Source organism: Xenopus tropicalis, chromosome 1, assembly GCF_000004195.4.
Source record: "Xenopus tropicalis strain Nigerian chromosome 1, UCB_Xtro_10.0, whole genome shotgun sequence".
NCBI lineage: Eukaryota > Metazoa > Chordata > Amphibia > Anura > Pipidae > Xenopus > Xenopus tropicalis.
The window spans coordinates 173,106,250-173,133,016 of record NC_030677.2 but is presented as its reverse complement, the minus strand read 5'-3'; the positions used below and the strand labels follow the sequence as shown (position 1 = coordinate 173,133,016).

Genomic DNA, 26,767 nt, shown 5'->3' with positions numbered 1-26,767 from the left:
GCTGCCAGACACAAGCAGCACTGTATTCATTGAGGCAGCTGTTACAGAGCTATGGCAATTTGGCAACATAAAAAGGCATTTTGCAAACTGCCTTGGAGGGCAGAATAGTTTTTCTGTTTTAATTTAGCAATCTGCATACCCACCAGTTCAATGCTTTGTACTTCTATCATGAACTGTCACTTTTATCAAAACTTATACCAGTCTCATTTCTGTGATTACTTTTAGCAGAAATATCCCTTATCCTAGTTTTCAAGCATTCTGGGTAACAGATCTGATGCCAATAGTATCTGAGCACATATATATTACTGCCTATTATCGCATTCATGCTACGTACGTTGTCTCACAAGGTTTACTAAAGATTATCACCAAATATAGACAAAATTGTCTATCACCACCTTCAATTTTTTTCACCACCTGGGGAGTGGCGGTATGTGAAACAAAGCCAGAAACTGTATAGTGGGAGCGATATAAAGTTTCTTAAATATGAGCAGCGAAAAAAAGAGACTGCACTGGGGAATAATGATACTTATAAATGTATTAATAATTAATTAAGAATAATTAATATAATATGAAAATAATTGATTCCTGAAATTACTTTATTGGCCATAAGCACATTTAATAAGGCATTTATAACTTGCTAATAAATATTATTTTATATACACTATTCATTATTATGACCACTGGCAGTGGAGAAAAAAAATCTGCAAGATTTATAGCAGATTAGGCTGTTAAAATGAGCGCCAAAGAACTCCCAACTCGCAAGAAATAACACAGAAACTAACTGCTACACTTGTGTAAATATCGCCACTTATCGCAAGACAAATCTGTCTCAACGCACTTTAGCAAACATGGGAGCGGCGTTCATTTTTTTGCAGGAATATTCACAGCGATAATAGGCGATAGTTTATAGAAAATTTACAAACTTTAGCAAAAAAAACGCCTTAGGCCTTTTCTATCTGAATACCTAAGGACATTTATAACATATTCCTTCACTGAAAAAAATAACTTATAGCTGGATTTAAGCATTTTGGCACTTTAGATTTAGCAGCAGCTAATACGTGTGGGCAGCCTTAATCATGCCTTTGATTAGAGGTGGACACGCCTGAAACGCGTCAGATGATGATGCTACTGGATGTTTTTACATAGTAACATAGTAAGTTAGGTTGAAAAAAGACATACGTCCATCAAGTTTAACCATAATTCCTATATATAACCTGCCTAACTGCTAGTTGATTCAGAGGGAGGCAAAAAACCCAAAATTCTTTCCTGACTCCAAGATGGCAGTCGGACCAGTCCCTGTATAAACTTGTACTAAGAGCTATCTCCCATAACCCTGTATTCCCTCACTTGTACAGAGAGCTATCTCCCATACCCCTGTATTCCCTCACTTGTACAGAGAGCTATCTCCCATAACCCTGTATTCCCTCACTTGTACAGAGAGCTATCTCCCATAACCCTGTATTCCCTCACTTGTACTGAGAGCTATCTCCCATAACCCTGTATTCCCTCACTTGTACTGAGAGCTATCTCCCATAACCCTGTATTCCCTCACTTGTACAGAGAGCTATCTCCCATAACCCTGTATTCCCTCACTTGTACTGAGAGCTATCTCCCATAACCCTGTATTCCCTCACTTGTACTGAGAGCTATCTCCCATACCCCTGTATTCCCTCACTTGTACTGAGAGCTATCTCCCATAACCCTGTATTCCCTCACTTGTACAGAGAGCTATCTCCCATACCCCTGTATTCCCTCACTTGTACAGAGAGCTATCTCCCATAACCCTGTATTCCCTCACTTGTACAGAGAGCTATCTCCCATAACCCTGTATTCCCTCACTTGTACTGAGAGCTATCTCCCATAACCCTGTATTCCCTCACTTGTACAGAGAGCTATCTCCCATAACCCTGTATTCCCTCACTTGTACTGAGAGCTATCTCCCATAACCCTGTATTCCCTCACTTGTACTGAGAGCTATCTCCCATACCCCTGTATTCCCTCACTTGTACTGAGAGCTATCTCCCATACCCCTGTATTCCCTCACTTGTACTGAGAGCTATCTCCCCTACCCCTGTATTCCCTCACTTGTACTGAGAGCTATCTCCCATAACCCTGTATTCCCTCACTTGTACTGAGAGCTATCTCCCATACCCCTGTATTCCCTCACTTGTACTGAGAGCTATCTCCCCTACCCCTGTATTCCCTCACTTGTACTGAGAGCTATCTCCCATACCCCTGTATTCCCTCACTTGTACTAAGAGCTATCTCCCATACCCCTGTATTCCCTCACTTGTACTGAGAGCTATCTCCCCTACCCCTGTATTCCCTCACTTGTACTGAGAGCTATCTCCCATACCCCTGTATTCCCTCACTTGTACTAAGAGCTATCTCCCATACCCCTGTATTCCCTCACTTGTACTGAGAGCTATCTCCCCTACCCCTGTATTCCCTCACTTGTACTGAGAGCTATCTCCCATAACCCTGTATTCCCTCACTTGTACTGAGAGCTATCTCCCCTACCCCTGTATTCCCTCACTTGTACTGAGAGCTATCTCCCATAACCCTGTATTCCCTCACTTGTACTAAGAGCTATCTCCCCTACCCCTGTATTCCCTCACTTGTACTAAGAGCTATCTCCCATACCCCTGTATTCCCTCGCTTGCTAAGAATCCATCCAACCCATTCTTGAAGATATACAATGTATCAGCCAGTACAACTGATTCGGGGAGGGAATTCCACAACTTCACAGCTCTCACAGTAAAAAATCCTTTCCGAATATTTAAACGGAACCTCCCTTCTTCTGGGTGGGTGCCCTTGTGTCCGTTGGAAGGACCTTACTACAATAAAGATTTACATTTGTAACTGAAGATTGAAGTGCAAGGATTTCTGTTTTCTCTTCCTACAGTTGTACATCTTGGAATGCCTTAAGGATACCAAACCCAGTGGGATTATTGCAGCATCTTTAATGAATACCATGCAGAGCCATTAATATATTTTTCCTATTAGCAGCAGCTAAGACTTCTATGGGCAGCCTCATCAAACCTGCAAGCATGTGCCTTACCACTAGAGAAACAGTGACTTAATGAAATATACACTTCCCCTTTAATGGAAATGGAAGGTCATTATAGAGGACGTTTATGCTTGGCAACGAGTAAAGAGCTTTCATTTCAAAGTATTGGAAGGAAAACACAACACAGCACAGACATATGGGATATATGAGGATTATGCTAGTTAGGAGATTTCCTTGCTGGTTTAAGCTTACCTGTAGCGATGCCTGGACCCCAGAGAACCAAGCTTGCTCAGTTTCCTTGACAGTGTACTAGAATCATTCTCTGGAATCCTTTAATTCAGCACACAAAATAGGATAAGAAATTCATTAGCCAAATCACCAAGGACTACATTACACACAAAATGCAATGTTTTGCCCTCCTTTGATATATCAGTGTACTAGATTTTTTTGGTTCCATTTTTGATAAAGTGACGTGACATTTCAAAAAGAAGACATGAGGCCTCAGTAATAAACAAACTAAGTTTATCAGTTGGTCACCATAACCTTTCATTGTGAATAAACATTACGGCTGCTTTTTTGGTGTGTGTGTTGTTTAAACGCAACTCTGCCCTTCCTGAATTAATATTGCAGATTGGAAGTGTATGGCCAGAACATTATAGCATATTAACTCTAGATGTATTCATCCATGACTAGATTTCTCCCCACTTCATATTTTATATGATTTAACCCTGGTACAGGTATGGGTCTGAAATTCTTGGGACCTGAGAATCTTTCCAAAATTTGGATTATCATACCTTTAGTCTACTAAAAAATAATTTACAGCTAACAGGATAACCACGAATATGAATTAATGCAGCAAGGTACTGTTTTATCATTACAGAAAAAAAGGAAATGACCACACTTTTCCCCACAGTACGTAGTGTGCTAAATTACATTCATAAAAGATACTTGCATTAAAATGCGCTCTTTGGGCTTATATTTGTGCTTGGGACCTCTCAGTTCTTTCCCGGCTTTTCTTTCAAATCGAGTGCTGCTGTGCCTTTTGACACAGAGGAACCTTGGTGCTACCTTTACTTCCTGACCAGGTGGTAGCCCAAGGGTTCCCTTAGCCCAGGGACATATCTGGCCCCTGATTTGCCCTGAGGTGGCTCCTGCTGTGGCATTGCTAGTGGTTTCACTAACAGAGACGAATTTCTGGTTTAAAAAAATGGAAATTGGGCTTTTAAAGTTACCAGAAATGGCTTTTTGCCGCCCCTAGTAACTTTGGAGGCACTGCCACCTGAGGCGAGTCTCTCAACTCTCCTAGTGGCAGCAGCACCCCTGGCCAAGGGTTAACAGGTCCAGTATGCATACACAAGTGTTTCTTGCATTCTGAACACCAAAAATGAGACCAGACTGACTTCTGCCTGATACAATTGCCCCCTTTCAACCGCAATTACACTAGAATTCTGGTGGGAAATGCTGTATTGCAAGGAATAATCACGGCAATTTCCTTCAAAATTGCACTTTCTTCCAGCTTCGGACTGGCCCACAGGGATACCAGGAAAACTCCCGGTTTGGCCCAGGTGTCAGTGGGCCCTCCTGCTTCTAACCATTTGGCCTAATTCATGGTATGTTCCTGTTTCTCTATGGGCACAAATCAACCAAATTTAAAGAAGAACAGATTATAGGATGTAAAGAAAAAAGAACAAGGACAATTTAAAGGTTGAGTGAGAAGTGGCTAAAAAATAGTTTGAAGAGTGGGTCCACAGTCTAAGGTTTTCTGGTGGGCCCCTGGCATCCCAGTCAGACACTGCTTTCTTCACTGCACTTGGTGCCATAAATGACCCCTGAAGATGGGGCTTGGGTTCTACAATCATTTTCCAGTTGGATTCCATTCTTAAACCCTTTTTACATAAAAACCTAACATTTGTGATACAAAGCAAAATAAAAGCAGCATTTGCACATTTAGCTTTCAAAAAATATTATATTATAGAGAATGAGGGGTTACTACTGCCTAAGGATTAGTAAAACTGCCCCCCAGAAGAAGTATTTACCAACCTGAAAAAAGTGTGATGTTCCACACAGCACTTCCACAGACTTTTGCAGGAAACTTTGTTCCTCGTTTCAAAAAAGAATGATGTTTCAGTGCACTGAGAAACAAAGGAACAGAAGAATATAACTAGCAGGGCACATTACCAAGCAGAAACAAAGCACACACCACTGTTTCAATGGAATGACGGGCAGGCTGATTGGCACTTCTATGTAAAAACCCTCTGCCAAATTAAACACACAATTTCTTGGGGCAGGAAGCCAAGTAAAATCTCAACAATTAACCAGGTGTTTGCTAAACTAGCTAACAGTGTGTGGTTTGAACTCCACGCAACAAGGATTATTTAAAGGTTTTTATAAACTGCAGAATTAGGTTACGAATGTTTCTTTTACTGCAGTAGTTTACTGTGCTGTCATTAAAAAATCCACTAAATTGTACTGTATTACAATTATTATTAAGAAGTATTTATAAAGTGCCAACATATTCCACTGTGCTGTACAACAGAAAAGTTAATATACCAAATATAGAAATAGCTTTCATCTATCTGTGAGTACAAGGATTAAATCTTGAACCTACATACCTTGAGTAAAGCAAACATTTTTGTGGCCCACCTATGCTAATTCATTTATGTGCTTGACGCACATTGTCTATTTCACGGCTGCAGTTGAAACAAATGTCCCGTGAAAAATGAAATGTAGCTGCTCTCATATGTACATCAGGAACTATAGCCAGGAACTTCTGTTGCAGATCAGATATCTAAATGTGCAACTATATAGTCTTAATCATAGGATAATACATTTTATCAATTCCCTGTATTTAGGAAGCTTGTAGCCAAACACACAATTGTGACTCACCTGTATGACATGTGTGCTTGTGTGTATGTGCATGCAACCTATTGAGCAATTTAGATATTAAGGCCGGGTACGATTGCACCACCACTGGTGCTCAAAAAGTTAATAAAACAATGACTCGATTTACTTGGGGTAAAAAGTGGGCAAAAACTGCACTTTTATATAGTAAGCTGACTTGCCCATTTGTTAGCGGATCTGTTAGATATTCCAAAAACAGCTTGCGTGTGGCCAGCTTAGGCCAAATGACATGCAAAGTGTTTTCATTTCAAGGTTACTTTCTGTTGTATTGCACTTATGCTCCTTCATGGTATCTGCTCTTGTAGTCACATGATTTCAATGCACTTATGTTAGTTGGATTCTTGAAACATTTGCCACACATTAAGATGCACATTTACTAAAATTCGTTTTTTTCTGGCCTATAAAGTCATATAGACGGTATAAATTCAAATCAAACTCAATCATTGCTTTATTTATAAAATGTGATGATAATGCTTGAATCGTTTGTACGAAAATTTTGAGTTTACATTAAAAAATCCCGAATTTTTGAGTTGAAAGAATTGTTAAAGGCAAAAAATGTGCATTTTAATGGACATTCATTTCCATGAATCCTCTTTATTTTTCCCAAACAGGAATTGCTCCAGCAGCCATTTTAGAAGCATTGGCACTCTTAGAAAACAATAATGTGTGTCTCACTTTAAACTGGGTGAAACTGAAAACAATGATTGGATTAACTTCCCCTTGAACTGGGTGAAACAATGAGGGGAGTAACTTGTCCTTGAAGGACAGGCTGTCACTGACCATTCTATTCCCTTACTAGTCTAAGCCTCTATAGGTCTCAATGGTACTCGACAGATCAAACCTGCCAAATATTTTTTTTACAAGAAGAAGTTAACTAAACATTAATAAATCACAAATTATATTATATTTGAAAATTCTGGGAATAATAATGAAAAAATTGAGTTATTATTATCTAGAAGTAAGAAAAAAATCAGACTTTATCTAAAAATTGCCCCTAAGAGTTATTTTACTGAGCACAACAGAAATATCCAAACAATTTCCCAGTTCTCAGAGTTCCTTAAAGGGGTTGTTCACCTTGAAATTAACTAATAAAATTTGTATGCTGCTGTATACTGTAATCTGAGGGTGAACCACCCCTTTAAATAACTCCACAAATACATGAGATGCAATATTTGGACCTACTATTCATGACCCGTGCTGTATTTCCATCTAAACATTACAGTTAGAGAGTCTAGCATAGCAAATTCCAAAAAGAGATTACTCTTAAAAACATGTATTACATAATAAGTGCAATAAGGCCATACATTACCCCAACAAACTATTTAAACATCAAATTAGATCCAAGAAAATATACTTTACAAAATGCACATTTTGGATATGTGTGAATCCTGTGCCTTTTCCTTTAACATGGAGCAATTTGTGACCTAAAGCACAATCAGTATATGGAACCAACACTACAAGATCAAGTCAATAGCCTGCAAGTGCCATAAAGCATTTGTACTGTTTAATAAAGCTTTCCTAAAGGAATTCATACCTGTTGGGTAAAGCTAACATGTCAAGAAAATCAAAGTGATATTTTAAGAAAGATTTTGTTATGAGCAAGGTAAAGGTGGCCATACACGCACCGATATTATCGTACGAAACCTCGTTTCGTACGATAATCGGTGCGTGTATGGCATGTCAGCGAGCCGACCGATATCGCAGGAAGCTGCTGAAATCGGTCGGCTCGCCGATCGGCCAAGTTAGAAAATTTTGATCGGGCGCCATAGAAGGCGCCTGACCAAAATTCTCCCTTCAGAGCTGAATCGGCAGAAGGAGGTAGAAATCCTATTGTTTCTACCTCCTTACCTGCCGATTCAGCCCTGAATGGTGTGTGGCGGATCTGACGATGTTTCGTGCGACCGACGGTCGTACGAAACATCGTGAGATCGCCACGTGTATGGCCAGCTTAACATCAACAGACACTTCATTCTTTTTGGCTGTGCAGCAAGCTAATTATCTAAGAATACGGGCAATCTATCACTGGGATTACAGATGTTTATACAGTGGCATGTATAATAAAGCAGTCCTACAAAAATATTTCATACAAACCAACTGTTTTTTTAGTCTAAGCAGCTAAGTAGCTGTAAGATTTACTCATTTGGCGAGTAAGGTGGGCAATATTAAAGTAATGAGATATACAACAATGAGAATGGGATCCATATCAAAGAGCCGTTGCAGTCACTGATCTGAGAGGAAAATCAAACCTGCCCAATTTTGGGCAATTTTTGAACAGATATCAGTCAGGTAGGCCTGTTGGGGGTCCCCATACATGGCAGATAATTTGCTGAATTGGTCTAAAAGACTTGTATTGGCAGCTTATATCTGCCTGTGTATGGCCACCATTTCTCTTACTTTGAAAAGTAAAAACTAAGTAAGCTTTATCAGAAAGGTCTATGTAAATACAGCCATAAGCACTCACAGAAACGCAGCACTGACTTCTCTGAAAAAAGATTTGTTGTGTCTGTAATTCCTGTGCCAGAGAAACGCAGCTTTCGGTTCACTGCTCTTTCCTGCTCCCCTCTCCCTCAAGAATGCTAAGAACTCACTCCCCCCTTTACGAATGTGGATCTGAGCCAATCAGCAGGACGCTGACTCATAGGGGCCCATTTACTTACTCACGAACGGGCCGAATGCGTCCGATTGCGTTTTTTTCGTAATGATCGGTATTTTGTGATTTTTTCGGAAAATTATCGCGACTTTTTCGTTACCAATACGATTTTTGCGGAAAAACGCGAGTTTTTCGTAGCCATTCCGAAAGTTGCGATTTTTTCGTAGCGTTAAAACTTGCGCAAAAAGTTGCGATTTTTTCGTAGTGTTAAAACTTGCGCAAAACGTCGCGCCTTTTAAGTTTTAACGCTACGAAAAAAGCGCAACTTTTCGCGCAAGTTTTAACGCTACGAAAAAATCGCAACTTTCGGAATGGCTACGAAAAACTCGCGTTTTTTCGCGTAAATCGTATTGGTAACGAAAAAGTCACGATAATTTCCGAAAAGTCGTAAAGGCGCCGAAAAAATCGCAAAAAATACGAAAAAGTCGCAAAATGTTCGTTTTCCAATCGGAATTTTTCCAATTCGGTCGGAATTCGTGTCTTAGTAAATCAGCCCCATAGTCTTACTAACTGAGCATGTTCAGTTTGGTCTGCATGTCTGTGCAGGAGTGAGGCATTATGGGAACTTTCTTTACACAGCTCAGCATTTTTTCTTCCTGTTTGGCTTCAGATCTTCTGAACAAGTGAAACATGGGGAGACTTAAGGGCACTATTGAGACAACTGAAGGTATGCCTGCAGCTTGAGATTAACTCTTTATTAGCCTTTCCTTCTCCTTTAAATTAGTACAGGTATCGGACCCCTTATCCGGAAACCCGTTATCCAGAAAGCTCCGAATTACGGAAAGCCCATCTCCCATAGACTCCATTTTAATCAAATAATTCAGAATTTTTAAACTGATTTCCTTTTTCTCTGTAGTAATAAAACAGTACCTTGTAATTGATCCCAACTAAGATGTAATTAATCCTTATTGGATGCAAAACAATCCTATTGGGGTAAATTAATGTTTTATTGATTTCTTAGCAGACTTAAGGTATGGAGATCCAATTTACGGAAAGACCCCTTATCCGGAATACCCTTGGTCCCGAGCATTCTGGATAAGGGTCCTATACCTGTATTGTGTATACATATCTAAATGTAATATTGCCTTTGCATGGCCTGATATAGCACTGTGCTGTTTCTGAACAAGACAGAAGTGATTATACCTGTGTTCCTGTCTCCTTCGTTCCTGTCTATAATACAAAGCAGAATGTGTGGAATAAAACGTAAGGTTTACTGTGTGTAGCCTTTTACTGAACATGGCTTCACTGAATATTCCCATTTATATTTGTGAGTGGGTTATATCAAGTTGTTTGTAAGCTGAGATACTCTTCTTATACAAATCAATGAGATTATGATGGAAATGGTCAATACCAAATGGATGCATAGAGTGGAGCAGATGTCAACAGACCTTGCAATGTCACCAAACTGTAGTCAGAAATATTAGTGAATCAGGCAGAAAGCTGAAGAACTGCAATCAGCAGTTAGTTCCAGGGGCTCCTACACCTACACCCCATTCCATCAGTGTGAGAAGCTACTTCTGTGTCACGTTCTGTAAATAGTCCAGGTCCAGGTACAGACACAAACAAAGGCTGATGCCAGTGTAGGAGTGGATTTTCAGCCTGCCAATTTACCACATGTGGCATAAGTCCTACTTTTATTAAGATAGTACACAGAAGCCAATATTTTGGAGGTTATTTCCTGTCCTGGGTTGCCTTTCCAGCTTCAAACAGCAAAATCCTTCAGCCAACGGGTGGGGCTTGCTATTACACCCTGATACTCTGCTCTGAGAATGCTCATGGGGACAAGAAAGGATGTATTCTAAAATGTGTGAATACTACTTGCACTGTGTGCAGCCAAGCAGTCCAAAGTGCCGTTTCTGACCCTCACTTTTCATATCTAGAAAGGCCTAACAACTGGAACATCACATTGTGAAAGAAGGATTATTCGCCTAACTAATTTTTAAATAACAGTCAAACTGCTTTGCTGAGCCTGAGCCACTTGGTTGTATGTATGTATGTAAGTATAACTTTATAAAGCACCACAAGGGTACGCAGCGCTGTACAATCTTTCAAAATTACACACAGGGAGGACAAGTGTTATAATAAATAAATACAATATATATAAATGTACAGGGAATAAGTGCCATGTGGTATGAGACACAGTAGGAAGGAGGTCCCTGCCCCGTAGAGCTTACAATCTAGGTTGTCATGGGATATCTAGGTAAAGGCTTATTTATTTACTCTGTGCCATAGCAGGAATTTAAGATTTTGGGCAGAAATATTTGCATTTTGGCCAAGGCTGATGCTGACTAATCACACCCTGCCCCAATTCCAAGGCAGAAATCCATTACTGTCAGCAGCAGCCATTAAAGCATTATTACCCCAGGTGACTTAAACTAAAGCAGCCCTAAGTATCCCACAATTCTACCATACGATGAATGACTTAAAAAGGAAAGCTACCCCATTCCCCAAATCACCTGCCTCCTGTGCCCTTCCTTTGGGCTGATTTATGATCAGGTACATTGTGTGTACATTTGTAGCCCCTTTCATAGCTCTTTCTGCTATTTGCTGCACTATTCGGACCCAGACCTTCTGGATAAATTAATACTACCTCAAAATTAACTCAATGAAAAAGTAACTAGTTTTGCACCCAAACATGGCCCTGTTTACCCTTTTACAATTACTTCTGCGATGATATACTAATAAACCCTGTAAATTCAGCACACTGCATGGGCGTAAGCTTTAAGACTGTTCCTTTTAACCCGCTAGCGACCTGCTTCTAAAGTGTGGGTGTTGAGCCGAGCCTGCCGACCTGCAGGTTTTGGGCCGGCCTGCACAATACTACTGCATATAGATATGTGGTAGATATGAGAATTGTACTCAATAGTAAAACACCCAAAGTCTGACCATGGCTCCTCCATTTACATTGAGTAGGAAAAACTGTGGCTTATTTGAAAGAAGTTCCATTGTAAAGTGCTGGCCCTTTCTGAAGGCTCAGAGATGGCGGCCTACCTACCAAAAATACATTTATTGGTTTAAAAATTAAATGTTAACTGGTAGAATGAATTATTTGCAATGCACACAGTGTAATTTAGTCATAAAAACTATATCATGAAAATAGTAACAGAATCCCTTTAAGCAAAAATGAGTATTAAAGTATTATATTCCTCCTAGAAAGATGTGATTTTATAAAAAAATAAATAAAAATGAAACAGATGAGGTGACTGAATAAAACAGAATTTTAAATAAAGCTACAATTATTAATGTAACCATAAATGTTCTGATAGATTAGTGCCACATGTCTTGGCTCCTTCTATGTCTTCACAGCCAGAATAAACTATGTAAATCTGGTGCAGCCATTCTTTTCCATACAACACAGCCAGATTTAATACTAGAAGCCGTGGCTGCACGACAAACACAATTGCTTAATGATGCCCAAAACAAGGAGCAGGATTATTCTGTGTCTGGTAAACAACGAAGCAGATTAATCATTGCAGTCTCTCATTACTTCTGATGTTCTGTACAGTGTGCTCATTAAACACAGCATACACTTGTAGGAATCATATCAATTAATGTAACTGCCAATGCAATGGCACCCATTACTACTATAACCATGCAAAGCTGCAAAGCCTATTAAGAAAACAAAGCTCTTTTTACACTAAGACTATAAGCAATTAATCATAAGTGATCCAATAATGCGAGGGAGCATTCTGAGTTCTATCTGGCTATTATAATAACTACAGGAATTACAACTTAAACAATTTCTGAGTGTATGCTACAAATAACTGTAATAACAGACTTAGTTACTCAGTACAAGTATGGGACCTGTTATCCAGAATGCTTGGGACCTGGGGTTTTCTGGATAAGGGATCTCTCCGTAATTTGGATCTCCATACCTTAAGCCTGCTAAAAATCATTTAACTATTGAATAAAACCAATAGGATTGTTTTGCCTCCAATAAGGATTAATTATATCTTAGTCGATATAAGTACAATACAAGTCGATACAAGTACAAATTACTGTTTTATTATTACAGAGGAAAAAAGGAAATAATTTGTAAAAATTTGAATTTTTTGCTTATAATGGAGTCTATGGGAGATGGCCTTTCTGTAATTCGATGCTTTCTGGATATTGGGTTTTTCGGATAAGGGACGCATATCTGTACTCCCATGCTGGCCTTCTTCTACAATAAAAAAAAACAGCAACCGTATAGTGCTGGGAGAACTCTGCTCTAGTGAGGGATAGGTCTGTCTGTCTGTATGTCCATGACAAAGGCACCGCACCAATCTTTAATAAGAAAGTGTGGTTTGGTTTCTCTAGAAATCATGGTACAGTTTGCCCAACTTCTAGTCTTGGCCTCTACTATAGTGAACACAAAATGACTATATTAATGGTCAGCATAAGCATGATTATGTCTAGATAGTTCAACACAATCATGTTTTTATCCACCATCTTTTACAAACAGCCCAAGCCAACAATGCATAACACAACCATGTGGGGCAGATTAATCAACATTTGGATTTCGTGGTTTTAGAGTTTTTTTGAAACCATAGCTAAACTCATTTCCACTAAAACCATAACTATTTGGCCAATTATTGAAAGATCCAAATCATAAACAAAAAAAGATGTGAAAAAATGCAAAGACCGCTTCTTTTTCATATTGTCGCACAAATGCAAAAAACCCAACCTCTAAAACCACGATGCAAAGAAAGATCTTCCAGTTGTAAAAAGGACACGTGCATTGACTTCTACATGATCTTGGCAGCTTTAAATTGCATATTTTTTTATTTGACAAAAAATTTTGGGTTATAGTTCAGCACAAATAATCAGTAGTATACGGCTGCAGATTCCAGGTGTCTGTGAGCCACCCCAACAGTATATCATAAGATCAAAAAGCAAAAACGAATCAAACAGCTCCAGGCAGCATTTGAAAACTGCAGTGAATTTAATGGCAGTGTCAGCACACTCAAGTGTCACTTGAGAAAGGGCTCTGCCCGAAACATGTAGTGTGCTGACACTGCCATTAAATTCACTGCAGTTTTCAAATGCTGCCTGGAGCTGTTTGATTCCTTTTTGCTTTTTGATCTTATCATATTTTTTATTTGGGCTTTGTCCAAATAAAAAAAAAAAATCAGATTTTTTTTTTTTAGTGACAAAGTCATATTTTTGCGCAAAAAATGTGAATTGTGAGACAACGTTCGTGTGCATCATTTCTGTTCTAGTGAGTCACTAAGGCTATAGTTAACGATACACACTCACTCTTCTAATGCGCAGTCTGTTCCTTTCTACCTGCACATTAAAAGCAAGTTATATATCATTCAGAGCTGTTGGCTGTAGATTAAATAAATGCAAAAAACCTTCCAGGATTTCATTTTAATTTCCCTTGGAAGACAATATGTAATAACTGTAATAGCACTGTATTAAAGAAAAAGAAAGTTAGGCTGTGATTCTTTTCATAAGGAGAAAAAATACATATGAAAATGAAGAAATTACAAGTTTCTTTTGGCCACATATATTGCAAAGGAAAATGCTAGCAGGCATGCAATAAATCTCTCCAAAAAGTTAGTAAGATAAATAAAAAAAATGTCTTTTACATAATGGTCAAATGAGACAACATATTATGGGTTTTGTGCCCTCGTTGAGCACTAAGTCAGCCTGTGAAGCTCAGATGATGTAGAGGTAAAAAAGGGTGCATTAAGTGTGCAATAAAAATTGAATAAGAATAACAATAAAATAAAAGCCTGAAGGTCAGTCTGTTTTTGGCAGATGGAAAGAAGTAGAATAGAAAAAATACAAAAATGTTGCAAAATGAAGGTTCAATAATATACTAAAAGCCAATTAAAATATAACTTCCTTTTAAATTTCAAGTTCACTTAGAAAAAGCATATTTTAATTTAAAATCATTCTATTGTAACTTTGGGCTCTCCAGATGAAGTCATAGATATTGATATCAATACAAAGAGGGGCATCTTTGGGTTGTGCAGCCTCACAGCACTGTATACAAGGTTGCACCAGACTCTTTATAATTGCCTAAATACTATCATTAATATTATTAATCATATTATTATTGTTGTTATTATTATTACTATTATAAAAAATAAAATAAAAACATGAATAAATAAATAGTCCCTAAGAAATGCATGGTGCCTTTGTTTGAAGCAGCTGCTGGATCCAGGGTGCACTGTAACACTGAGGTTCCCACTGCACTGCCGTGCAAAAGCTACTATTTACCCTAAGGCCATACCTGAATGCAAACATAGTGGAAAATAACCAATATGTCAAAAAAAATAAATCATTTTCACTTTTGGAGGTTAGTGATTGTTCATGTGTAACACAGCCCTCACTGATACACCACCAAAGTCAGAATTTGTCTGACTCATGTTCAGCCCACAACACAGGCTCATTCAGTAGGTTGTTGGATTGGTATGCTACATTTGATCGAGGCATTGAATATCAGCCCAGAGCAGTGAGACACATTTTTCTTATTTACTGACAACAAAGAATGAACACCCTGCAGGTTACTGAAATTCAACCAAGAGGAATAACAAAGGTGATCACACAGAATGAGAACATGAGCTGCTGTGGGTCAGCACATTATTGTAGCTTGTGTTTACCTCTCAATACTGCTCAGAGCTTTTGTTCTGCACTGGCCCCTAACATTTTTGTGGGAGCAGGTCATACTCCTGCACTTTATATCTGAAATATTTCTCACAGTTTCTGACCAGAGTTCAATTCTGTTTATCTGGGGATTAGCTTGTACTTTTCCTTACACTATTAAAAGAATTCAGCGGGCTGGCTGGAATGAAGAGTAAATAGCAGTCAGATTGAGGTATGTAACAAAGAATTAGGGAGGGATACGTGCTTGGCACATGTATGTATTTTGTAGTTAATGGAAAACTGAGATTTTTAAAAGTCTCTATAAAAATTTTTGTGTCTTAAACCATTTAGGGAGAGAGGGGATTGATAATTGCACATTCCCTGGTCCCCTGTTTCATAAGTAATTTAGTATCTATGCTAGTGCATGCAGTCTCAATAAAACAAGGGTTTTTAGTTATGATAATAAAATTGGTAAGCCACCATACCACGCCAAGGTAAACCCCATATGGTGGTCCTAAATATTTACCTCCAGCCATATTTCTCAAAGGCTGAACCTTCCCTGCATGGTAGCATTTCTTGGGTTAAAAGTCTCCTGTCCTGGGCATTGGCTCCAGCATAAGCCCTGGTAGTCTCCCATATTTTATCAAAAGTAGACTTCCACAGATTTAGGGTCACCACATGTTTGGCTTTGACTTGTTTTTCTTAGGGCTGTTCGTGGCAGCAACTGTCTGCATTTCAGGTTTAGGAAACCTGTTTTTTCTTGGGTCACAACTGTCTCTTTGGGCTTTGGGCTACAGCCTTGTAAAGCCTGACAACAATCTGGCCAAAAACCACCTCTGATGTAATGCCTTCGCCCCCACAAAGCACAGCCATGCCCCTAAAAGTCATGACTCCACTCCCATATAGTATTGCTCTGCCCCCAATGTCATCATCCCGAACTCTAGTCCAGTTTTTTTGCTAAGGTCTAAGCTGGCAACCCTACACAGATTAGAAATTCATTATTTTTTTGTTGTTTATTTTGCCAAATACCTAAATTAAATCATTTACTGAATTTTTTAATAAAAAAAAAATAATTTTACCAGGACTCCTATATTGACCAAGTGACCAACAATTGACATGTCATTTGTCTATACCTGCTGCTAATAATTCCATCAGCCAATGCCTCTGTACCTACATATATGTACATACCTGGCATGTGGAAGGGAAAAGCATTAATGCAACTTAAACATTTCAGACATCTAAATCTGCCCGTAATCCTCTAGTTGCTTGTTGTTCCCCGTATCCATTGTTTTAGTGTGTCATCATGCCTTAAATATACCCGAGCTCCCTCAACTGCTTTACATCAAATGCTCTGAAGCTGAAGGGGCCCCAGTATGAATTTGCCTGCCATTGGGTAAATGTTTGCCCCTGGCACCCAAAGAGGGGAGTATATTTAAACACTCTGACACTGTGAAACATATTGTGTTTGTAAAATGGATACTCTACTGGTCAAAATGTTGATCTTGATAAATGTCATTTTTGGTCTCCTTTCCTTGTACTCTGTTCTCTTCATTTAAATAGCTTGCTTTATTCCAAGTAACACTCATTTTTTAAAATCATTTTAAATGTTCATACATTCTTAATTTTTCACAGTGAAGAATCTTGCTGGATAATATGTTCCTGTGTGATATGGCATATGAATTGAGCATGTTCTACATGTTCTGCAGTACCTATGAATAAGTTTAAATTCCCTTGCAGTATAAATTCATAAAAGCATATTATTTTAATCATCTTTATGGATTTACTTGGGATCCACACAATGGCATAGCTAAATGCAACAGCTCCACATACAATCATGCGCTGGTACAACCAGTTGGTGCAACACATGAGCTGTGTGAGTACAACATCACTACAGACTCACAAACAACAAAAAGACACAGACAACAGGTATTGTAGTTCTACCGTACTGCGAAAAGTAACGGAATAATCCATCTAGATTTCATAGCCATAGCACACACCATAGCTCAACAATTAAACTGTTACTGATACTTATTCATGGGAATTTTAGCAATACAATCATATAGAACTTACATCTTTTCCGAGGACTCGTACTTCAAACTGTGTCTCTTTGAAATGTAACTTTGTAATTCTAGGCCTGTAAATAGAATAACAAAGTATATATATATATTTATATTACATAAAGGAGTAAACATGAAAAGTCTGATAAACTACAATGGCTGTTGTATCTCAAAAATTGATAGAGAAGCGGAGCACAGAAAAACTTGGGAATAAAAACATAAATTTATTTCATCATTTAAAAACAGGTCAGAGCATATTCACCCCTTTAGCTTAACGCGTTTCGTGGTAACACCACTTCCTCAGAAGCCCAAATTGTGGCACCCTCTATTAGAGTTTAAATAGATAGAACACACACCCATTCTTAATTGGCATACAGATACATTGTTGTATCTCAACAATGTAATTTTTAAATTCAAATGCTATAATGCAAAAAAGGAATGTAATATAATGTACCATCATACTATACTGTACAACCGGGGCATATTTCTACATAGGCCCATAGATATAGTATATATATATACATGCAAAAATATGAGCCGCACTCACAGGTCTTAGTATGAAGCAAAATAAAGCAAATTTATTGTAGCATACAGCTAACGTTTCGGCTGCTTCCAGCCTTTTACTGTCCCAAGTACAATAAAGAATAGCAGGTATGCACTACATATAAAGCTCCAACGTACAGTACCTGGGATTGGCAACCCATTTGAAATTTTTAACCAACTCTATAATTATGATTTTTTTTTAGCTAAAAAAGCAGCTAAAAGTCTGGCCAGATCCCAGAGTAGTTTATTTACATAAGTTCTTAATGGTGAAAAGATCCTATGTTGTTGGCCAACTATTCTCATTCCATTCCCTTATCATATTTAAGATAAGAGGTGAAAAACAAAATGTATTTTTAAGCCAGTCAGCACATTTCATAATATCTGCTACTTGCACTCACTGGTTATACCCCCGTTCCTCTGGTCATGGTCATTTGCTTTATTCCTTTGTGTTCTAGCATATTGATGCCATGTGAAACACCACATATTAGAATTGCCAGAACTTAAGAAAATGGCAGTGATCCAATAGTCCCGGTTCCATTAGCCTTCTGTGTGTAAGAAAACTGGGAAAAGGGTAGACTGTGTAGCATAGATTTAAGGTGGGCAACAAATCTCCCAGAAATGCCTTCCCTTTCACTTACTGCAAGTAAAATACATTACTGGGGGCAATCCAGTTTAACTGTAGGCAACTGGCGTCTTTTACATTTTCAGTGAAAAGCCTCTTTGCAATCTTTCAATACCTGCCACTCTGGTTGTCCAGAGGTTAATAGTAAGGCTGCAGCATCCCCGTAATAACTTAGATTTCATTCCCCTCCTGTAACCCACTTGGCCCCCTCCCATGGGAATTTGCTTTGACTTCTGGTTTGTGAGCATGCTCAGTTGTTCTAAGCTCAGATTACTAAACACACCCTCCAGTCTAGCAGCCAGTGAAGAGATGGCATTGCTGGTTCCCATAGAAACTCAGCTCTAGCTGTCTGCTTCAGTCTTTTTCTCCTAACCTCCTCTCCTGAGCTCATCTCAAACAAAGCAGAACTTTTATCAGAGACGGTTCTGCCTGTGTGAGCCTGCATTCTTGATGAAATGTATGCTGAATAAGGGCCTGTGTGTGTGTAGGCTGTTACAGATTTAAATGTATCTGATTATGTATCAGAGGAAAAATGGCCACCGGGTGAAAGCTGCTATTTGCTTTAGGAAAATGTGATGGTGCCGGCAAACGGAGGGGATATATGCAGTACAAACGATGCCATTTGGGTGGGGGAGACGTGCCCAACTGATATACATTGTAGGTAAATGTAGGCTTTACATGTCCTTTAAGCAGGATCAATGTGTTTTACCAATCCAAAAATTAATGAAGGGGGTGGCAGCACAGATTTATAGTGGCAACAAACCTCCCCATGTGGCAGTACCCTAAATAAATTTTATATTGGTTTTAAAAGAAGTAAAATCTAGTCACAAACTACAGAAGATAAGGGAGCTATGCATAGCCACTAGGTTTCCAAAGAGAGCTATAAAATAAATGATTTGCACTGTAATGCTTTACAGCCAGGCTTTGACAACCTTCAGCTTCTAGCAGCCTAGCGATACTTGAAGGTAAGGTAGCTAATGTTGTAGTTTAATCCAGCCCACACCTGTGGCCCCCGCTAAACATGCATGTGTGGGTCTGTAAAGATGGACCTTATCCGCCTGTTTAAGGGCCCTACCCAACTGCCTACCTGTCAGATATCTGGTCAAAAATGAACCTGGCAGGTTTAAAAATCCCGTCGGCCAATGACCACACACAGTCATCTCAATGGGCCTTCCTAGGCACCCATTTTTATAAAACAATGGTATTAGCGCAATTTGGCCCAGCATGTAAATGGCAAAATCAGCCATCATTCAGACATAGCATCTTAAAAGAAAAGTAACACTAAAAATTTTTAAGTAAAAAAGCTATTCTACCCTGCACCAATAACTGCCCTATCCTGCAAACCACTTGGCTTCCTGTCAATTAAAGTAAGGCGATACGGCGAAGGAAGGAGCAGCATCCACTATGCGACGATCGTTTGATCGAGCCTAGCCTTCTTTCTGTATAGGAAGGAGTCAGGCTAGGCTTGATCAATCGATCATCGCATAGTGGATGCTGCTCCTTCCTTCGCCGTATCGCCGTAGTTCAATTGACGGGAAGCCAAGTTTTAGCAGGTATTTTCTATTAAAGCATTTAAAATACTAAATGGTTTGCAGGATAGGGCAGTTATTGGTGCAGGGTAGAATAGCTTTTTTACTTAAAAAAAAATTTAGTGTTACATTTCCTTTAATGCACATAGTCATCTTAAGGGATTGCACTTATAATGAAGTCCTACAGTTTTGCTTTTATGTCTTGTTGTGTTCTTTTCCTTGTTCATGAGTTGTGTTACTAATAAAGTTATGTAGTATATGCTACAAGGGACAATGTTGTACTGCACACCTAGGGGAAGATTTATCAATGTTCTAATTTAATTTTTTTTTTATTTGATTTTTTTTGCACTAAAAAAACTATAATTCGAATTATATTTCAAAAACTCAAATATCTGGCACTATTAAGTGCAAAATACCCGAAAGTTTCCCTAGAAGTCAATGGGAGTTGTCCTAAGCAAAATCAAGCCATGTTGTCAATTTTTACACTTCTTCAAGTTTTATTCGAACAAGTTTTCCTTTTCAGTAAATAAGTGGCCATTTGATATGAGAGTTTATTTAATTTTGAAAACCAAACTCGAATTCACAAACTCAAAAATTTGTAAATAAGCCCACTAGAGAGTAACCCCCTGTTTGACTTTTTTTCTTATTAAAGAAACTGTGAATAAAGAATACAGTTTGTGTGGAAAAAATGACTAAAAAGGAGTTGCTGATATTTACACCTGTTATTTGAACCTTTTACCCCTTACCATAACTAAGAATGCTTAGCAAAATGTAACTTACCAGTAATATTTTCCCACTTGCTTCTTATTCTTGTACACAAACAGTCCTACAGGAGTCAGGCCTAAAAAGTATTCAGAGTTGTTTTCCCCCTGAAGATCAGTAAAAATAACAAATTAGAATGGCAGTAACACACTAAACTGCAAAAGAATACCCATCTGTATTAGTCATACTGCTATTCATGTAACTAATATGCCAGGCCACACTTATTCAATCCAAGTTTCTATAAGTACTAAATGGCAAGGCCCACCTGGAAACTACAAGGGCAGCACTACAGCATTCCATAGGAAACAATCAGATATTTTCTTGTATTGCTATAACTGCCCTGAATTGACCAAGGCAATATGCTGGATTGTTGCTAAAGATTACACCACATCTATATAAATATGCAATTAATTCTGCTTTTTTCGTGTTGATAAAACATGCCTACCAGGAGGGAAACTCTCCATGCATTGTTACACCCACCCGTGGTACATGTACTTTACAAAACATACATACAGAATAGGCCCACATAATACATCAGATGAGCTTTAAAACATATTTACTGTGCTGCCCAAATCCAATTAGACTGCAGGACACAAACATATTCTCCTTTTATAAGAATTTCCGATATATGCCACCAGCAGTTAAAAAAGCAGCAGTATACTTAATAGAGGGTGAGCCATGCTCCCTATACATTTGTATCATTTTTGAAATCAGCATCCAAGCTGCTTTTTAGTGGTTCCTTTACTCTAGTACCACCCACTGGCATTGTTTACATAATATTTTTAGTTTGTATGTTCCAACTGGTTTAAAAATAATGCTCCTGCAATCACAAATTGGCATTGTGCCAACACAATAGTATTGTAAAAGTTGTGAAAGCAAAAAGCAGTGTTTTTAACTGCAACCCTCTACTGCAGGGGTGCCCAAAAGGTAGATTGCGGTCTACTAGTAGATCACTTTAAAATTTCTGGTAGATCTCGAGGTGGAATGCAGTTGGATGACATCCCTCCACTTTCATTTGCATTTGTGTATGCTTGCTCAGACCATCCATCTTTGTAGTTTCATCCCAGTATAGAAGATTGTCCCCACCGGGCCGCTCTTTATATATTTATTCCCACTTATATATGTTTCTGTGTGCAGACTACAAAGTGAGCCATGAAGAAGGGATATAAAAACTACTACAATCCTTTTACATTAAACTTGAAGTTGGCACTTGAATAATGTTATGTGGGCATTAAATGTGAATTTGGCACTGAATTTATATATTGCTATGTGTATTTGTTAAACACTGATTGATACTTTTTCTTGCTTATTGCACCAAATGATAGACATCCCACAATTTTAACTGTGGTAGATCTCATGATGGAGGCAGGCAAGAGTAGATCACAGGGTGATAAAGTCTGGGCACCCCTGCTCTACTGGCATAGACTGGCATCATTCACACATGTACAGTGACCACACCCTACTGTGCTTTTCTGGGTTTTCAGAGTATAACACAAGGATCTAGTCCTCATTCTGGCTTATCCTGCATTAATTAGAGAACTGTCTCCCACAGACTCATTGAACAAGGCTCATTCCTACATTGTTCCTATTCTTCATGAAGGGCCCAAAAGACCAACTTCTACCAAGCATTTTTTACCCTAAAGGAAGTTACCTGACACTGTTTGGAACACAGGCACCCTAAACTTTCCCCATAATCCAGTTTGTAGAAATACGTGAACAGGATTAGGGGGAAAAGTATGCAAACTATAGATCATTTTAGTAAGGGTTCTATATGCAATAAGCCTAAACCTGTTTTCCTTTCTGTTCTAGGGACACATTTCATTGTCCAGGTTTATCACTAATAGAAACTTGAGAATCATGAAGAGGTGCTGAACCAGGAGAAATATTGCCACATAAAGTTATACTAAATTCCCACAGTAACATGCTGTATAAATATAAAATACTGTAAAAGTTATTGCCCTCTTATACCTGGTGACCCTTTAGCTTGTGAATGGGCCAGTGAACGTCCAGCCATCGAAAGAAGATTGGCAATGTTCTTATTTGGGATGTTTAGTGCAGAAGCCCTTTACTAAAAGTACATGCTACAGAGTACATGCTATAGAGAGTACATTTCTATAGGGTACTGCCTGTTTAGAAAGTCTTTCTACACAAAAGGTCAACATTATATACAAAGGTTAATGGTATTCAGCTGGAAACAATATTAATGCTCTTGTATTATTGCAAAGGTTTACTTTGCAATAAGGCCAAATAAGATTAAAATATTCTTTATACAAAATACAAGATCAGTCTCAAAGTGAAATATGTAAAGAAGTAGGAACAGTGGTATTAAAACACAATTCGTGGGATTAAAGTAATGAAATGAAAATATTTACATTACTGAGGCCTCCATATCTGTAATAGGATACCAGACAAACACATTTTAGCAGCTTTTTTTAAAAAGATTCTCAGGAAGGGCAGCTTGGTTTCAATGTAATGTTTACATAAAAAGTCAATACGCTGCGATGCGCTCAAGTGAATAAGTTAATAAAGTAGCGAATTACAAAAAATATCAATTTCAACACAAATCTAAGCAAATAAGAATAATGGATAAAACTAGTAACCAGTAATGACAATAAATACATACCACAGGCAGACCCAAAGGGATATTATAGTTGGTAGGATTTATTTTACACATTTACTTTTATACAGTAAAATATAAATTACTGAGTCTGCAGAACAGTACTTAGATTTAATAATACATGAGTGAATGCCTCGGCTTGGGTAAATCTAATACAGACAATAGTAACAACAGCAGTGGTTGTGTGCCTGCCTATATATATAATGTGTATTTATACAGGTATGGAACCTGTTATCCAGAATGCTTGGGACCTGGGATAAGGGATCTTTCTGTAACAGATTTCCAGATCAGGAATTCCATACCTGTATATATGTGTGTATGTAGATGTGTCTACATTTCCATGTAATGAATTTTCGGGCTTACTTTAGTTGGTAAGCAACCTAACCAGCAATGCATATTATTCTCTTCGTAAACTATGCTACCATACTCCTACACTGAATATTAACAGATCTTATAAGAGCAGTATCTTCTATAAGTATTAGTAAGACTATTGGTCACATTTACTAAAGGTCATGTTTTTTCTTTCACAATTTTTTTTTTTGCAGAAAGATTAAAAATTTTTGCTGAAAGAACATTTTTTTATGAAAAACCATAATTTTTTTACCTTTTATTATGTGTCAAAACTGCAACAAATACGAAAGTAAAAATATGCCATCTGAAAGCTGTCAAGCCAATGGCAGCTGTCCTTTATCAACTGGCTAATCTTTCTTTGCTTCATGCTTTTAGAGGTTTTCAGAGTTTTTTTGGTGCTTCCTTTTGTGATTTTTTTGGCATTTTTTTCTGCATATTTTATTTGTGTTTATTTGTTGTGTTTATTTGAGTTTATTTGTGATTTCAACAACCTTTAAAACCACTAAAATGAGATTGTTGATCAATGGATCAATGGAATGTTGATCAATGAATGTTGTTCAATTTTGAAAATTAGTTTTTTTGTGTTTATTTATTGTGTTTATTTGAATTTATTTGTGATTTCAACAACCTCTAAAACCACTACAATGAGAATGTTGATTAATGGGCCTCTAAATGAATTGGCACTTTAGGCAGAAAATAAATACACTGACTTTGCACTTTTTAGTTCATTACCAGTACAAGTGAGAAGACTTGAGTGCAGAAGATAATCATTTCATAAAAGAAAAGGGAATTACATGCCTTAATGATACTGCGCTTATGGAACATATATCAGGTGTAAATAAGTATAATGAAATGCACAATGAAATTCTCAGTGGTGCTCTCCTTCCAGCTGTTAATAATTTTCAAGAGACCGGATTACCATTATGCTCCAAATTGAGCATTTAATTAGTACTATAAACAAATCATAAGAACCAGAGGGGTGAGGGTGAGGTGGGCTAAAACAAACCAAACAGCCCTCCACTGTACATTAAATACAATGAAAGCTTTCTTAAAAGGCATATCCATGCTTCATGCCATACACACAGCAAAAAATTAGATTATTTATTCTCTGTTAAGGAATTAAGGGTGGGGAGTATGTAACCTAGTACTTTTGTGTGTCTTTAGTTTTTGTGTTAGCAAAAGGCATCTTAGGAGTCAAGGGGATTCCTTTACGGTAGGGATCGCCTTTTTTACCTGTGAGCTACATTCAAATTGAGCTGGAGAGCAACACAAACATGAATATTTTTCCCTGGGTTACAAATATGGTCTGAGATTGGCTATTTGGTAGCCCCTGTGTGGACTGGCAGCCTACAGGAGTCTCTGTTTGGCAGTACACTTGGTTTTTATGCAACCAAAACTTGCCCAAAAGCCAGGAATTCAGAAATAAGCTCCTGCTTTGAGACCACTGGGAGAAACATCTAAGAGACATCTATGTAAGTAAATCATAAAGTTAAAGGGCTAGTAAAAGCATTATTACATACGGTAGTTGTGTTTAAGGGTTCACTGGATATGTGGGAAGGCCAGTAAGTTGCAATTCATGTCATACATGGAAATCCATTCATATGTATTGAGTATTTTACAACATAGTGATAAATGGCCTGTGCTACTCTTTTTCTTAGGTGTTTAACAGAACTTTTAGCAACTGTTCTTGTTCAGTTTGATGTTGTGTCTGATCTACCCTATGAGTAGGGGTTTGGTGCCAACCTGGTTTTAGCAGATGAATGTGTGCCAGTATCTCCCCAACAGTCCAAACCAATAATTATTATACACACACACAGCACTACCCAACACCTCTATGGTGAGAGCCTTGTCTGCTTGATGCTTCCCTTTTAGACCCTCCATCTCTGCACCTGACAGCTCAGGAATGGGTATAAATTATGTATTCAGCGAAGGATAGTTTGCAGTCATTCCCATGCTTCAGGTCATGTCTGGACAGATAACATCATAAAATATTTAAAAATTCCCTGACCCCACCAGGATGAGATCCTGTGCCCCCCAGGCTAAACTATTTAACAATTTGTAGCTGATTGTACCAGGCTTACTCCTTGGCCAATTGCGTACTACAATTTGCAGAACCATTAAAACAAAGAAACCTGCAATTACTTTTAGCTGACAGCAAGTTGTCATCTACAAGTTATGTACTTTAGCATTGCTTCAACCGATAATGGCAGACAATGCTAAACAGCAGATAAAAACATCTCTTTTTTTAAACATTATACTACTAGGTGGCTATTGCTCAAAATGAAAATTAAGCAGCGGCTGAAGCACAAAAAGTTATTAATTACCCGTTTAAGTGATCAGCCTTCCAATTTAAAATGCTAGTGATCTTTTTGGGTTAAAGTAGATTCATTCAAGCAGGCATAATGAGCTGTGGCTGTGCACTTGTTTTCTGCTCAATCATGTCTTCCATTGCAGAAGTTTACCCTATCTTTTAGCTCTTAATCATAATTATTAATTTAAAAAAAAAAGGAAAAAAAAAAAGCTAAAACCTGAATTGCTGCCTCTTTTGTGCAAGAAACAATCATTTTTTTTATTAAAACAATATGCAGAATACATGCCCAACACAAGCTCTATGCACTCAAAACACAGGTGAATATGGAGTTTAAAAACCTCACTGTTTTAAACTCTGCTTGCTACTATCCACCTAAATGAAGAACTGGCTGTTGTACTACTTACAACCTTTAGGGGCACATAATCCACGAATCTGAATCACGAATGGGAAAAAATCGGATTGGAAACGAAAATTTTTGAAGATCGCAAATATCACGAAAATGCTTACGAAAAAATAGTATCAGTCGTAATATCGTATTAGCAATCCGAAAGTCACGTAATTTTCGTACCGAACAATTGTAAACAGCGGTAAAACCTTTCCGATTTTTTCATGCAAACGTCCGAAAAAGTTGTGCGGCGTACGAAAAAGTCATGCGGCGAACGAAAAAGTTGTCCAGATGCTCGAGCGTTCGTGCTTTTGTAAATGTGTCCCTTAGTGTGCCTACTAGTTTTGTTCATTTATTGACCTGGGAAATTTCATATAAGGAATCTTCTGTAAGTTGGATCACTATAGCTTAAGTCTGCTAAAAATCTTTTAAACATTAAAATAGTTTTTCCAC

At 38.1% G+C, this 26,767-nt stretch overlaps 1 protein-coding gene across 2 annotated transcripts in view; it reads right to left on the bottom strand.

Moving 5' to 3' along the window:
• The window catches only part of epb41l4a (erythrocyte membrane protein band 4.1 like 4A), a 121,642-nt gene that overhangs the window by 26,157 nt on the left and 68,718 nt on the right, over positions 1-26,767 (bottom strand). For both annotated transcript variants that reach the window (NM_001006909.1, XM_012960217.3), the window contains exons 8-11: positions 20,669-20,757; positions 17,208-17,271; positions 5,051-5,142; positions 3,263-3,340 (exon numbers count right to left, since the gene is read on the bottom strand). In NM_001006909.1, coding sequence (NP_001006910.1) covers positions 3,263-3,340; positions 5,051-5,142; positions 17,208-17,271; positions 20,669-20,757 — 323 coding nt within the window. The remainder of the gene's footprint in view (positions 1-3,262; positions 3,341-5,050; positions 5,143-17,207; positions 17,272-20,668; positions 20,758-26,767) is intronic.